General features: G+C 43.6%; 1 protein-coding gene across 4 annotated transcripts in view; it reads right to left on the bottom strand.

The window, feature by feature from the left end:
- Positions 1–15,814, bottom strand: part of LOC118796151 (ephrin type-B receptor 3-like) — a 59,399-nt gene that overhangs the window by 24,760 nt on the left and 18,825 nt on the right. For all 4 annotated transcript variants that reach the window (XM_036555003.1, XM_036555001.1, XM_036555004.1 and 1 more), the window contains exon 2: positions 736–800. In XM_036555003.1, the coding sequence (XP_036410896.1) occupies positions 736–800 (65 nt within the window). The remainder of the gene's footprint in view (positions 1–735; positions 801–15,814) is intronic.

The following is a 15,814-nucleotide window of genomic DNA, read 5'->3' on the forward strand; positions in this document are numbered from 1 at the left end:
TTCAAAGCATTTTCTGAAAATAAACTCAGAGCAGGCTTTTGGCTGGACATCCCAAACACATACTAAATAGTGTAGACAGTCCTTACACAGGTAATTAATGCTTGGCACATCCAACCAAACACTTTAGGTTTACTTTTCAAATGCTTATTATCTCTAAAAGTCTCTGACAAAGACCCTGAAATTAAATGTATATGTTAAATGCCAAGAGTTAGGTCATGTAATGACAGTTTTTTTCCTTTTTCATAGAACAGCCCTCCATGAAATTTAAGGGCATACATGGTACAGATCAACACAGGAGAAAATGTTTCTGGAGTTCTAACTACAACAGTGGAAACAGTGTAGTTCATTATAATTATAGCCCACACATCCACCTCTGGGAATGCTTTTGCTCTATTGCTACGCATGGAGGCGAGTCCAGAACAGCCAGATGTGTCTATCGCTAATTCATCTTGATGCATGGGGAGATACAGTCTGTGGGAGTCTGGTATAGTCTCTTAATTAAAGAAGATATCTCTTTCACAAAGAGTGAGCACCCACACGCGAGCCCAAACGTACGCACACACATACATGCATGTAAACACATGCATGCTTGCATGGAAGCACAGGCACACGTGCACATGTAGGCGAGCATGAATTTGCACGCACACACTCACCTATACATACACTCTAACAGGCACCAGACGCACTCTAACGCTTGCACAGACACAAGACACACACACACACACACACACTCACCCCGGTCTCCGGGTGAGACGTCCAGGCTAGCTCTGTTGTTGCCCACTTGCTGTCCATCAGAGTCTCTGCAAATCAACAGGAGAGGGAAGTTTAGAGAGTAAAACAAAATTTAAAAAACGATTTTATATTCAAGATTTTACAATTACATTTTTCAACTGTATAAAAAATGTATTATCATAAAATATTATTATTAATCTATCACAAAACAAGAGCATCATATTGGAAGTTTGGTGAGCATGGGGTGGTGGGTTATGTGGAGGGTGACACGCTTCAGTGATGGGCAACCTAGGCTTTGGGTCCCTCTGTTCCAAACCATCCCAAAAATCCTTCCACACAAAGGGGTGGTTTTCCATGGGACAAAAAAAAAATCAAGCTGCATTTTATTACAGGCAATGGTATCAACATAGCAACTGCTGATATCATGTGACACAGCCCTGCGGAGATTGCAGAGCTTGGTTTGTTTTTTGCCACATTGCTTGACAATTTCCAACTTAGGATATAAATTGTATTTTCATAGGAAAACGTATGAACACCACTCAAATTGAAATCTGTGTTGTCTGTTATGGACACAGAATGCAACAACTGCCATTATAATGCATGGATTGCTCCTAGTGATTTTTTCAGTTGGAAGCCATGAAAGTGGGTTTGTATGTTGACGGCCCCCCCATTTTCACGCGAAATGCTCTCCTATACTACAAACATAGTCACTGCAGGTGCATGAAAACATTACAGTGGAGACTGAGGGAAGACAGAAGGAAGATGTGTGATCTGGGAGGCCTCATTAAGACTTTTATTAAAGCACTTCTTCACAGATTTAATTAAACATGTTATTACTGTCTGAGCTTCAATGTGAGCGTCAATAGGAAACCGCATTACACCCTCAAGGGCAGTAGGACTAATTCACAGGGGAGAAATACAGCTGAACAGTTGTGCAGGATAAGAGCCATAAAACACTTTACAAACAACTCAGTATCAGTAGAGAAAATCCCCTCTCACTCGAGTGGAGTCGTTGATTCACCTGATACAAATCAGGTCTCTGCTTCTCCTTTCATCACACCTCAACTTTAAACCTATAGCGTGACATTCGTTTAATGCAGCATTGCCCGCAGAACACAAATGAACCACTTTGCAACCACATTGGAAGCACATCCTGTCTTCACTGTTCCAACATTAGATCTCGGGATCACATGACAAAAAAGATAAACAAATCATAAAATGACTAAGCACAGGTCAGAACCTGTTCTCTAGAACTCGGTCCCCTGTCTTCATTGAAGTAAGATTTTTTAACTGAGTTTTTTTTTCCCTTTCATCAAGCTCTCCATGTCTTTACTTTCAGTGAGTGTATTCTAAGTGAATTGGAAATGAAGGAAGTAACCCCATGAGCAAGAATGCAATTCAGTTATGAGCTGCTGTTTTGTATAAACCTCTCACTGAACTCCATTGCATTTTCCAAATGCTATGGCTCACCGGTGTTATTTTTTGCAGGTGTGATTTTTTAAAAAAATCGTACAGAGACTTTTAAATCACCAACGCCATTATTTAACCTTGCTGTTTGCTGACTTCAAGCTCTCAAATTATAAACCACAGAGCTGGGACTGAACAACACAGGTCTAAAAGTACCACTTAGATTATTATCACCACACTGCCTGAGAGCATGCCACCTCATGGATAATTACCCACAAACAAACACCTGTGTACGTGCACTTACACAGATGATGTGATGAGATGGACACAGACATATACATCCTCAACAGAGGCACAGATTATAATATGGATATGGAAAGACACAACTATTGGTTAACTGTGTAGCTAGTGCACTTGCCTGTATGAAATGCAATAGATTAGTAAAATTAATTTACGTTAATAAAGTGGAAAATACAAAAATAACACTGTTTGCTTATCATTTGATGTGGAGAGCCTCTTGGGTTGCTCTAACATTTGCAGGAATATCTGAAGAGGAATTTATGAAACAGAACTTGGCTCTGCCTTCAGAAAAGGCAAATGAAAGCTTGTAGGGACCACAGCAACGGGATTTGGATTTGATCATGCTGTAAAACCTGACAGATGAGTTCCGAGGCGATTATGTGCACCAGAAATCTCACCTTCCTTGAACAAACACCAGCTACTTCCCTGACGCTCCCTCTTTGAAGACCTCAGCGCGAGCGTAAACTGGTAGCGCGACCCACAATGCACGGAGTCGGGGTAAAACGAGGATTGCACACAGCAGGACTGTGGGAACACTGCCAAAGCAACATGCAAATTGCCGCAGTAAACACACATAAAAGGTGACTTGCCGCGCACTCTCCAGTGCTAATTATGAGATTGTGCAGTTACCTGCTGATACGAATGTGTTTTTCAACGGACATCACGGGGAGACCTGCTGTTTTTCTCTATACCTGATCTCTCCATCCATAGGATGTAAATCTCTAAGCAGATATTTTACATAGCTTACCGAGCATGAAATGGCTGATGCCTGTGATTGCCTGATCTTTAACCACCATTGTTTATATGTATGAGCAGCTGGCTGTGTTATTGCATTACATTATTCCTTTACTTAACAGAGGCCCTTATCCAGAATGACTAGCACAGCTGACTTTTTTACATATAATCCATTTATACAGCTGCATAGTGGAGCTATTTGAGATTTCCCAAGTGCTTTGCCCAAAGGGTGCCCTCATCTGAATTTAAACTTGCACCCTTCTGAGTGTAAGGGCTTTTTGTTAACCAGTGCATGACACTGCTTTGTGTTAAGAACTGAAAAACTGATGAATGGTTTATCTAGGTGATCACTCCACGACAACTACATAACAGATATTTAATTTGAAATAGGAACACACAAAAACGCACTCAGCCACTAAAATGGACACACACAGCTCGTAAAATAAACTGAGGCACAACTATCTGGCATACATACAAATAGCCTCTGACCATTAAAGATTATATATGCCCAGAATAACATTTTGCCTTCCACACACACAAAGGTCCGTGCGCGCAGACACACACAAACACACACACGCACACTTTGACTCGCCCGCCCCTCTAGTCTAATCCTCTAATGACAGGGCAGGGTTAATGACAGAGAACAAGACAGAGAGCCTGCCTGGGACAAGTCTGCAGAACAGACACACATACCCTTGTAAAGATTCACACTCCCAGCAAACGTCATACACATGCACAAAACACACATTCACAAGAGGTATACACATGTATGCACATGCACATGTGTGTTGCATGTGTACACACACACACACACACACACACACACACACACACACACACATATATATATACATGAACCTGGTGCCCGGGAGTACAAGCCTTTTCAAATATGTCTTTGTTCAATAGACCCACCTTTCAAGTATTAAAAAAACCCTGAATCATAGACCCGTTGGCCTCGATGGGCAGACAGGTGAGGGATTACTGAGGATACAGCTCTGACTGCTGCTTGCCTCTTCAGGAGTTTCTAACAGTTTAACCGTTGGGAGAACACATACACAAAAGAAGCACTGTCAATCCACGAAAAAATCCCCAAAAATATCACTGGTTTTCTCAGAAACACATTATAAATTTCAAAGCCAAAAAATGCAGCAAATATTTACACGGGTGAGCTACTGTGTATCATTTCAGGACACATTTGAGTTTCATTCATCAAAATCTCCCTGCTCTCAGGGCTGGCTGTTCACCTCACACTTGCCACTACTGGAGTGTTCATTGCAGCAGTGCATTAAGGAGGATGGGGTGTTCATTAAAACGTTCACTCAAAGATTCTGCTTTGCAGCTCCTGCTTTTTTTTCCGCTGTTAATTGATTTTCACTCCCTTTGTTCCCACTCTACTGAGGTTCAGCGCAGAGCGGGGAGGGGTAAGAGACCCCAGCTAACCCCATCTCCAAACACTCCAGCTCTGTTTAGCCACAAAACCAAGGAAAAGTGTCAACAGCGGGGAGAAACACTGCGTCAGACTTATTAGAGCTATTAGGCTGATTGCTTTGTGCTCCCTTTGGTTACTGCCTTTATTAGCCCCGGGGAGAAAGTGAAGGAGGGAGAAGGGGGAGGGAGAGAAAGAGACCGAAATCCTATTTAAATTTAAATGGTGCAAGCAGTGTTCCCTTTTGAGCAGGGGTGCAGTGATTACAGCCGGGCTATGTGGAACCTGCACCAGTAATTGGTCGAAGGGTATTGGTGTGGGCCGGAAGTCGCCCCCTAAGGAATTCTCTGAACATACCCTCATCACATCACCCTCCCCTCCCCTCGCTCACACGCACACACCCCCAGCGACCACCATGCTTTCTGTCAATCACCCTACAATGGCAGTCACTCCAGCTCTATACATGTACTAATAGGACATTCCATCAAAGCCTGAAAAATCTGGGGTCATTCCCCCTCATTCTAATGAACAAGATTTTTTCAGTTTACCTCCCATTTATTTCTTGGTTATTGGGTTATGGTTTTGTAATACAGACCAAGGAGTTATGAATACCATTGGGGACTGCAAAGGCCGCCCTCTTCATTTAAAAAAAGGCGCACATGTTTAAAACCACTGAGAAATCAGATGAGCTGCTATGGCTGAAAGCATGCTTGTGTCTGACAATGTACAATCATTTCAGGTCATTACCCCTTTATGTGGAGATAGAAGGTAGATGAGATGGAGGGTGTAAGTGATCCCTGTACCTCTCATTTTGCAAACTGAAATAGCAAATGCAGAGGACCTGGTACTGAAGTGGAGCTTACACCACACAGTCAACCAGTAGAGCAAGCTCCTTCACTTTGATCCAAACATACTTTTGCCAAGGCCCACAGGACAGAGCCAGAACAGAACTGGCCTTGTTTCGAAACTGAAATTTTTATAAAGGAAAAAGGAGGAGGTTTTATTGCACTGTTCCTCTCTGTGTGCATGGTGTGTGTGTGTGTGTGTGTATGCTGGGGGGATTGTGGGGGTTGGGCGGGGGGGTGGGTGTGAGCAGAAGTTCCTGAATTGACTGTGCACTGAGGTTCTGAGAAAGGTCTTTAATTACAGACCACACTGGATCAGACAAGCAGGTAGCCCTGAGGCCGATGTCTGTGAAACCAGGTGTGTGCATGTGTGCGTGCGTATGTGTGCGTGCGTGCGTGTGTGTGTGTATGTATGCGTTCCCCTGCATGTGCGTGCCTATGTGAAACAAACACATAAAACACGGCTCTGTGCATTTATGATCAAAGAGTCTGCATCAAACTCAACTTGGTTTCCTTACCACAAACACAAGGCAGGAAAACAGATGACGCTCTGAGACCTTTTTTGTAGATGGCAAATGTTTGTGTATGTTGTGTTACTGTGATTTTTATTCACAACAGGGGCACACATGCCTGGGCCTTGCCCATGGAAGCCCCTACAGACTCGAGATTTGATGCAGGGCCTTTTAATACATTTGTGTATGCTTTAGTGTCCAGCCATTATATCATTCATTTACATAGTAAACACCTTATCTACGGTGATTGCCATTGCTTCCATTATGTGTATTATTGATTTAGATTGGTTTGATTGGTTTTTTTGCTTGTGTTGTACTCTGCCTCACTTGTAAGTTGCTTTGGATAAAAGCGTCTGCCAAATGAATAAATGTAAATGTAAACTGTTTTATACTGCTATTAACTGCAGCAAGAGCACCTTGCTCAGTGGCACAGCAACTGGGTTCCATGCTGGACTGGAACCTGCAATCTTACATTTACTGCTATTAATGTGCTTCTGCTGTAAGGCCAGCATAATGCCATTGCAAGACAGGCTGAACAGTTTTTAAGGGGTGCACTTAAGAATAGACACAGTGCATTGAATGCCAGCATCAATATCTACAGGTTCTTTTCTCTGTATTGTGAAATTAATATTTTCTCTGCCCTAAAAGGTGTCTAAAGCTTTCACACCTTTCCTTTTATTAAATAAACTAGAAGGACACAAAAATTTTTTGCAATATTTTTTTCTGCTAAATTATTTAGTTGCAATGTACAGTCGCAGTTATTTGAAATCTCCAAATGGTTCTCTCAATTAGCTTGCGATTGTAGCATTATTAATGCAATTTGTTTGGCCTATTCAAGTCTTCTCCACCAAAGACAAAAAATGCATACTTAAAAGCTCTATTTCTTTCTCCTAACATTTATTTTTTGTGAATGAGTGGACTCTTCTTGTGCACGCTCCCGATTATCATGGTTACGATACTCAAGCATCTTTTCCAGAGACGTTAACAGCACCTTGGTAATGCAAGGGAAGGGGGGGCATGGGGGGGGTTCACAGCATCCAAAAGTCCCTTTCTCCTAAATTGACCCTGGTATTAAGATCCTCTGCCTTAAAGATGAGTCTCCGTACTGAAGAATAGTGGTGATTATTTAGTGCTCATTATATTGGTAGACTGATTAGTTTGGTAGAATTAGTATGCACAGTGTATAATGTGACTGTGTAGTTTTTAGGCCGCTCACGGAGTTGTGACCTGTGGCCTACTTTCCAAGAGATGCTGCTATGTTGAACTAATCATGCACACAAGGCACACTGAAAGTGTGTACGTGGCACAAGGCCGTCCCAACGGTGAGGCCTATGATTTCGAGCACTCATATAGCTGTAGAAATCACTCATGTAGCTGTAGTTCAGTATTAGGTTAGTCATGACATGTTTAACCATTTGGGATGATCAGCACAACCAAGGTACCTCAGTTCCTAGAAGCTTCTTTTATAATAAAGGTTTTGTTCTTAGGTGATATAGGGGTTCTCTACCCGGCTGAACTTTCTCCCACTCTGCCTCCCTTGTCAGTGTCTGTGACAAAGAGGAGTTGGGTCAGAGTGTACTCCTTATCAATCTAGAGATACCTTCAGAAGCAATGTTTTTCCAATTAGGCGCCAGACTCTAGGCGATGCAAGGACAGTTATAATTAACCACTCTGGACAGCTCAGGGATGGTATAAGATGTTCTTTGTTCTTTGTTTAGTACAGAAGCAACGCAACAACAACGTGGCACGGACCAGAGTCGTGTACATATATCTAGGTGTGGGTGCGAGAATTACCTAGCCGCACTAGAGACAGACTGAGCGTGAGGACGAGTGTGCAAGGCTTAAGACTCTAAGTGAGACTTAGTGCGTGTAGTACCTGAAGCCGACCTTCATGTATGAAGTCTTGCTGTATTGAAGACCATCAATAAAACCTGTTTCTACCTCATCTTCGACCACGCTCCAGACTGAAGTTCTTTGTGTAACAGTTTATTAGTTAGCCTGCGAGAACATCAATTCACCAAGAGCCAACAACTTGGTGCCGTGACTCGGATCCACGAGGAAAAGGAGAGATCCTGCCAGAAAGTGAAGAGAAGACACTTGCGCGCTTTCAACATCTGTTGATCTTCTCTAACAATTGGTGAGCCCCTTTCCTTACCTTGCTGGGTTCCAGAAAGAACCGAGACATTTACAGAGTACATGTAACACTATAAGTAAAGGCTAACAGTTAGACAAAGAACTGTGAAGATACGTGCCTACAATGAGGGAGCTGTAATCATTGTATGTTTGATGTGTACACGAGGGTGAAAGAAAATTTGCAAACTGCAAAGTGTGTGGTGCACCTTGACTGCAGAAAAAAAGAGTCTGTAGTGACCGGTTAAATGCATAGCTCCTTTGGGAGAGCGCTATAGCGGATATCCTACGAGTAAGGGTACACTGGTGGAAAATTGGCATTTGTATGTGTACGCTTGAATTCGTGGATGCACGTGCCTTGTCACGGAAGATCGCGATATTCCTACAGTTTGAAATAGATCTGTAGAAGCCCGTCAGGGAACGGAAGAGCTGTCTAGACGTTGATGTGTTTTATTTGTTTTATGTGTTTTTGTACTGTCGACAGTGAGCGAGTGAGTGTGTGTGTATATATCTTGTGGTTTACGGTGTTTGGATAAAGAGCTCTATTCAAACAACCGACGGAGTGAAACTCTCCGGGAGGAGGAGAGTAGTGTGTAAAAGACATCTGAGTTTTCCTAGTGAGAGAACTAGCACTGGTGTGACAACAGCCTGAGATTAATGATAATGGCGGGTGCTCAGGGAAACTCTGAACCTGGTGCTGACAAAACGGAGCAGATTCCTACTACTGAGAAGGGTGGGAGAGCTGCGCCCGATGTTGATTTTGAGACAATGGTGGCAATGAGTACGGCGTATTTGCGGTCCACTTTTAAATTGGAACAAGTTGAAAAAGAGATTGAGCAAAAGTATGGGATTGAGCTTGAATCTGGTGGTGTGTGGCCAATTGATGATGTTAAGAAAGCTTGGGGAAAGTCGCAACGTGTGCCTGAAAAAGAAAGAGTGCCATTAACTTTGGTGGTGTTGGGTCAATTGCGGAAAAGATACGAAAAGCAAGTAATTTCGGAGTCTGAGAGGCAATTGAGTCACGAGAAAGAAAATGTCAGGGCGTTGGCTGAGGAGATAAGAGAAAAGAATGTGAAATGCAAGAGGCTAGAAGAGGAGCTGTCGGAGCTCAGAGGCAGACTGAGAGAAAATGGGAAGGAGCAGGAGCCCTACTGCAGGGGCGGAGCTACAGTTGAAAGGGGAGCTCACGCCTGCCCCACTGCTCCTCCCTACAGTGTCTACCCGTATGCGGAAATGGAGGAAGCAGTTCAGTTTGAAAGACGATATGCATTCAGAGCAATGGCAATGGGCGCCTCTAGTGATGATGACGAGGAAAGCACGGTTGTTGCAGATGATTCTGAGCCCAACAGTGAAAGGCGCTTAAGGCCCCTAGTGGTGAAAAGGCACGGGGATCAGATGATCTACGCTCACAAAGCATGCAAGCCAGAAGAAATTGATAAGTGGTCCAAAGGCCTGCAGCATCCACGCAAGGCAGGGATGGAGACTTGGACAACAATTGAGCGTTTGCGTCACATCTATCGCCTGCATCCCAGTGATGGCCTTCAGTTACTGTGTACAGTGCTTAACACTGCTGAAATCGCTAGAGTGACTCATGAAGTTGAAACAGCATTGGGAGATGATAGACAGAATTTGGGTAATGCCTGGGAAGCAATTCGTCTGTGGATCCAACGAGCTACAAGAGCAACAACAGATTGGGGAAAAATTGCTGCCTGCATCCAGAAAGCCGGAGAAGCAATTGATGACTACTCAGACCGGTTTTCCAAGCTGTTCCTGAGACATTCTGGAATAGAAGGCCTCAATGAACGGAACATCGGAGGGAATGCGAATGGCCCACTGAAGGCAACATTCATGCAAGGCCTGTTACCTGAAGTGCGGAAGGCGGTCAAGTTGAGCACGCCTGGATGGGAAGATAACCGCACAACATTTGAAGACCTGGTGACAGCAGCAAGAAGAGTGGAAACAGATCTTGAATGCAAGATCCGCAATGTGGCTGCACAGAAGCAGAAGAATCAGAAGGGCAAGACAGGAGCCTGCAGGAAGTGTGGGAAGTACGGACATTGGGCTAGAGAATGCCGCACGGGAAACCGAAAAGGCAACGGTCCACAGCATAAGGATGCTGAAGACAACTTGATGCAGAGATTCAAGAACTTGAGTGAAGAGAAGCAGAGGGAACTCTTGGAGTTGTTTCTGGGACACGAGTAGTCCCCTCCATGCAACCCCTCGCAGCGGCAATTGAACAACGGAACGACGGACCTTACGTATGTGCGCCAATGAATTGACGAATTGGAATTGATTTCTTATTGCACTGAATTGACTGAAGCAGTTCGAACAGCTGCCCAGCAGGTGGTGGAGGCGTGGAAACAGCCACCTGACGGGGGACATTCTTTAGTACCTGGTCAATGGGTCATGGTTCACAAGCCCCAAAGGTTACCATTGGAAGCGAAATGGGAGGGACCCTATCAGGTGTTATTGGTGACAGACGCTGCAGTCAAGGTGCAGGGGAAGCAGAAATGGATTCATGCAAGTCATGGTAAATTAGCTGAGCCCCCAAAAGAATAGGGAGAGTACAACAGCAGCGCTATGGGAAGAGTCGGAGGGTAGAACTGGAGGCAGTATGTTCCAGGGGTTACCTAAAGACGAAGAAAACATGAAATGACATGTTTCATGCTGTTTCATGTTAATACTTCTCATTGTGTTACGACCCTGCTGGAGGGCCAGACGGGGGAAAGTAGTGGAATTACTGGAATTGACAGTTAGTTAGGACGCTTAAAATGTCATTACGGCTATGATGTGTTGGTCGTTTTCCTGTGTGTTTGTGTGTTTGTGTATCTTTCAGGGTTCTGAGTCCTGGGCAGTCAGAGGTTACAGGAGCTGGCCTGGATCAACCTGTGGATCGAGTGACCCTCCTCCTGAGCTGCGACATCGCCTCGTTTGTCATCGAGAGTGCCTGAGGGACGACGACAGAATCTTTGGGAACATCGTTCAAGATCATCTATGAACTGATATATTGACATTCTGTGTGATAACATCTATGATGAATATGTGGTTTGTTGTGGTGTTTGTGTTGTTTTTGAAAGTTCAAGCACATTATGACAGTCATCATGATACGCACAGGGATAACACATTTCTAGCCATGGCACACAGCTATGCTAGGGCAAAGGGACAAGATTCATGTTGGGTGTGTGGGTTATTGCCAACATCTTCTAACACATATCCATACGTATCAGTTCCATTCACATTAGCCGACTATGCTACAGCATATAATGACACACAAAGCCCCTTCTTTGAGGGAAACGTGACCTTCTATACACGACCAATTCCATCAAGCCCCCCAGAGCGAGTGAAATTGAGTTATGCGCCTGAGGGTATGTTATGTTGGGAAAACAATGGTACGGGTATGTTTTTGGGACGAAGTTCATGTAACTATAGTCTTTCTACTTTAAGACCATGGGAAGCGATGCATTGGCATGGACATTTTGCTGTAATATCCTTGTTCGTTTTAATGCCAAATTTAGGAGCTGAAGACAAAGCCGCTCCAAATGGGACAATGTATGTTTGTGGGAAGCATGCTTATTCATATTTGCCTGCTGAATGGTCAGGATCGTGCTATACGGCATATGTAGTACCAGCTATGCGTATGGTTAACATCAAGCATAGAGGTAAGAGGGACGTGTTCCACAGCACAGAAACTGTTGCTACCCCAACTCAACGTTTCTTTGCTTCATTAGTTCCAACTTATGGTATTACTGTCGCATTAGATGAGATTAGGCAGATGGCTTTTGCCTTAGACAAAATTGCTAATGATACAGCAGGAGCATTGACACTGATAAATCAGGAGCTACATTCAGTGCGTCAAATGACGTTGCAAAACCGCATAGCCTTAGACATTATTCTGGCAGATAAAGGCGGAACATGTGCAGTTTTGAAACAAGAATGTTGCACGTATGTACCAGATGCGTTTGTTAATGTCACCACATATGTACAAGACATTTACGAGCAAGTGGCCCACTTAAAAGCATCTCAGAAGTGGAGCTGGGAGACATGGTTAGGATCTTGGGCGGGAGAATTGTTACCCCAGATCATTCAGATTGTGACACCTTTTATTGTTTTGATTTTGGGCATATGTTTGTTTTTTAAGGGTGTAACCTGCTTGGTCAGCAGAGCTATGACACCTGCACGTGTGGCCCAGATGACAACGACGTTGAACTTGACTGAGACTTCGTTTTTCTATTAGCTTTCCTTTCCTTTTATTAATGCTAGAAACGCAAGATGCCTATGCTCTTGAGAGTATAAGATTCGCTTCGCTTATATATATAATCACTTTATCTATCACATATAATCACTTTCCTTTTTTGTGATCATTGATGAGTTTGGGAATGATCAGACGGGGGACTGAAGAATAGTGGTGATTATTTAGTGCTCATTATATTGGTAGACTGATTAGTTTGGTAGAATTAGTATGCACAGTGTATAATGTGACTGTGTAGTTTTTAGGCCGCTCACGGAGTTGTGACCTGTGGCCTACTTTCCAAGAGATGCTGCTATGTTGAACTAATCATGCACACAAGGCACACTGAAAGTGTGTACGTGGCACAAGGCCGTCCCAACGGTGAGGCCTATGATTTCGAGCACTCATATAGCTGTAGAAATCACTCATGTAGCTGTAGTTCAGTATTAGGTTAGTCATGACATGTTTAACCATTTGGGATGATCAGCACAACCAAGGTACCTCAGTTCCTAGAAGCTTCTTTTATAATAAAGGTTTTGTTCTTAGGTGATATAGGGGTTCTCTACCCGGCTGAACTTTCTCCCACTCTGCCTCCCTTGTCAGTGTCTGTGACAAAGAGGAGTTGGGTCAGAGTGTACTCCTTATCAATCTAGAGATACCTTCAGAAGCAATGTTTTTCCAATTAGGCGCCAGACTCTAGGCGATGCAAGGACAGTTATAATTAACCACTCTGGACAGCTCAGGGATGGTATAAGATGTTCTTTGTTCTTTGTTTAGTACAGAAGCAACGCAACAACAACGTGGCACGGACCAGAGTCGTGTACATATATCTAGGTGTGGGTGCGAGAATTACCTAGCCGCACTAGAGACAGACTGAGCGTGAGGACGAGTGTGCAAGGCTTAAGACTCTAAGTGAGACTTAGTGCGTGTAGTACCTGAAGCCGACCTTCATGTATGAAGTCTTGCTGTATTGAAGACCATCAATAAAACCTGTTTCTACCTCATCTTCGACCACGCTCCAGACTGAAGTTCTTTGTGTAACAGTTTATTAGTTAGCCTGCGAGAACATCAATTCACCAAGAGCCAACAGTACCGAATGGTAATTGCGGGAATCTGTGGGTCACGTAGCATCTCCCAACCCCCCACCTCCCCCCCACCCCTCTCCGGCCGTCATCCTCTACCCGCCCACCTTCCCATCTGTCAGGCGTCAGCAAATCCAGCCTGAATAAACGTTATTAAAGATGACAGCGCCGTGCAGAGCCATCAATGGAAGCTAAATACATAAGAACAGGTTTACGCTCGCCCGTGGCTGCTGAGCATCGGAGTGTCAGGCTTGTTTGTGTTTGAATTCCCATGTGTCCCTGCGTGTTTGCATTTACACGCGTCCCTGTGGACGGGATATGGGCCGCTGTGGCTTGATTTGCAAGGCAAAAAGAAGAATTAGAACACAAAGTTCTTCCTTTAATAATTGTCTTTGGTCACTGTGTCAAGCTAGCTATACAACTGAGCTTAGCTGAATAATTAAGAGGAATATACATGAGAAAACGCTGCTTGCCGTGGTACACAACTTCAAGGGCGTTGCTAACTGGACACACCAACAACATAAAGGGAACATGGGATTCAGCAGCTCGATTTTAATTATAACCCTGGACGTCACAAGCAGTTCTGCCTTGAGAACCACCCTGATGCATCCAGTTTACAAATGCACAGATCTCCACAGACTTCCCAGGCCTGCGCTCTGCCGTTCTCCGTGGAGGACTGCCTCAGAGTTCAAGCAATTAAGTCTGTCTCTTCTTGATAAGCTGAATGTGACATACAGAGGAAGAGAGAGAGGGAGAGAAAGAGACAGAGCAGCCCCCAAAGTATTCTTACATGGGCATACAAGGCGATAGCACATTCAGCCTGTACTGAAAATTAGTCATATAGATGTATATGATGACAAGTGACATGCACATGGACTGCAGTGTAAAAAAAACCCACCCCTGTGCTCTGGTGAATGTTCTTGAGACGTACATTCAAAGAATGCCCCATGTACTGTACATACACCTTCAAAACTCCAATTTGACTTCTGGGGACAGACTTTAGATATCCTCCATAACTTTGAAACACATAATTTCTTCTTACTTTCATGCCATTTTGGCTGTATGTGGCATGTGCAGTCAGGAGGTTGCCAGTTTAAATCCAGAGTGGAGAACTGCACTCCCATTACACCCATGAATGAGGTTCTTAACCTGAACTGCTTTAATAACTATCAGCATAAACGGATCATAAATGAAATATAAGCTACATGACATTCCCAAAAATAAGGCTCTCTCGCACATATATATTATAAGCCCATACAAAGGTCTTGATTGCCACAGTACTGGCAGTTCTGGTTGGTATAGTAGTTTGTCTTTACATTCCTCCTGCCCAGGAATCAATCCATCAACAAACATTCTCAGAAAATGCATTTAAATAACGCCAACAGCCACCCATTCATTACATCGGCTCGGCTAATGCTAGCAGAACAATGTGAAAATGTGATCGTGCTGCCTACCCCAGGGACCAGAGGCATTATCACCCAGGGAGCCCGGCGCTCAATGTTCATTACAGTCACTGGAGCTTAAGTGCATAATTTCAACATTTATTTACAGGGGCTGCAACAGGAATGTCTGGGGATTTTCTCAGAAATACACACTGAAACACTGAAACACTTTCATGCTACAAAGGAGGCACTTCAATTTCATATTCATGTGACATGCAGAGATATGCAAGCCGGGACATTAAATATTGAAAACACATGACCAGTTGAGCAGACTTTAAGTGCACTCATCCACATACACACACATACAAAGGCAACATCATAAACATGTTTACGCAAACACAACAAATCCTGGCTGACCTCTTTTGCTAAACCCGGCAAGATACAGGCCTTTGTTGTTAAGATTTAAATCTCAGCCAGGAATACAGAAATATCAAGTTTGAGTAAACTGACATATGGACACTTCTCACTTAAGCCAGCTGTATGAAGGTACTAATTTACTTTTAGATAAAGAATGCACACAGCCCCGTCAAAATGCATCATAGCTCATTACACTGAAACAATATGTGATCATTATAAATAGCTGGATTTATGTTCACAGAAGAACAGCTGTTTCTTCTCAGACAAACCTGATTCTGACTTGAGTGCTTCAGGATGTCTAGAATTGTGCATTAGGTTCATTAAATAAAGTTCTGTTTCTTGACATAAATTGCAGTTATGTTCTAATTTGCAGAGTAGACTGTGAGATGCAGAAATTTATGCATCAAATTTAAGATGCCATTCCTCTTGAGAAAAAAGAATATGACGCACATGCCCACACACACACACACACACACACACACACACACACACATACTCACACACACGCACACACACATATGCACACACACTGAAATTCCAAAGGAAGATTTAGGTGGAGAGACAATCCATGCAATTAACAAACCCATTCCCATCCTTAACTATAAAAACCCACTCACC

This window comes from Megalops cyprinoides, chromosome 20 (genome assembly GCF_013368585.1).
Source record: "Megalops cyprinoides isolate fMegCyp1 chromosome 20, fMegCyp1.pri, whole genome shotgun sequence".
In the NCBI taxonomy this organism is placed as follows: domain Eukaryota; kingdom Metazoa; phylum Chordata; class Actinopteri; order Elopiformes; family Megalopidae; genus Megalops; species Megalops cyprinoides.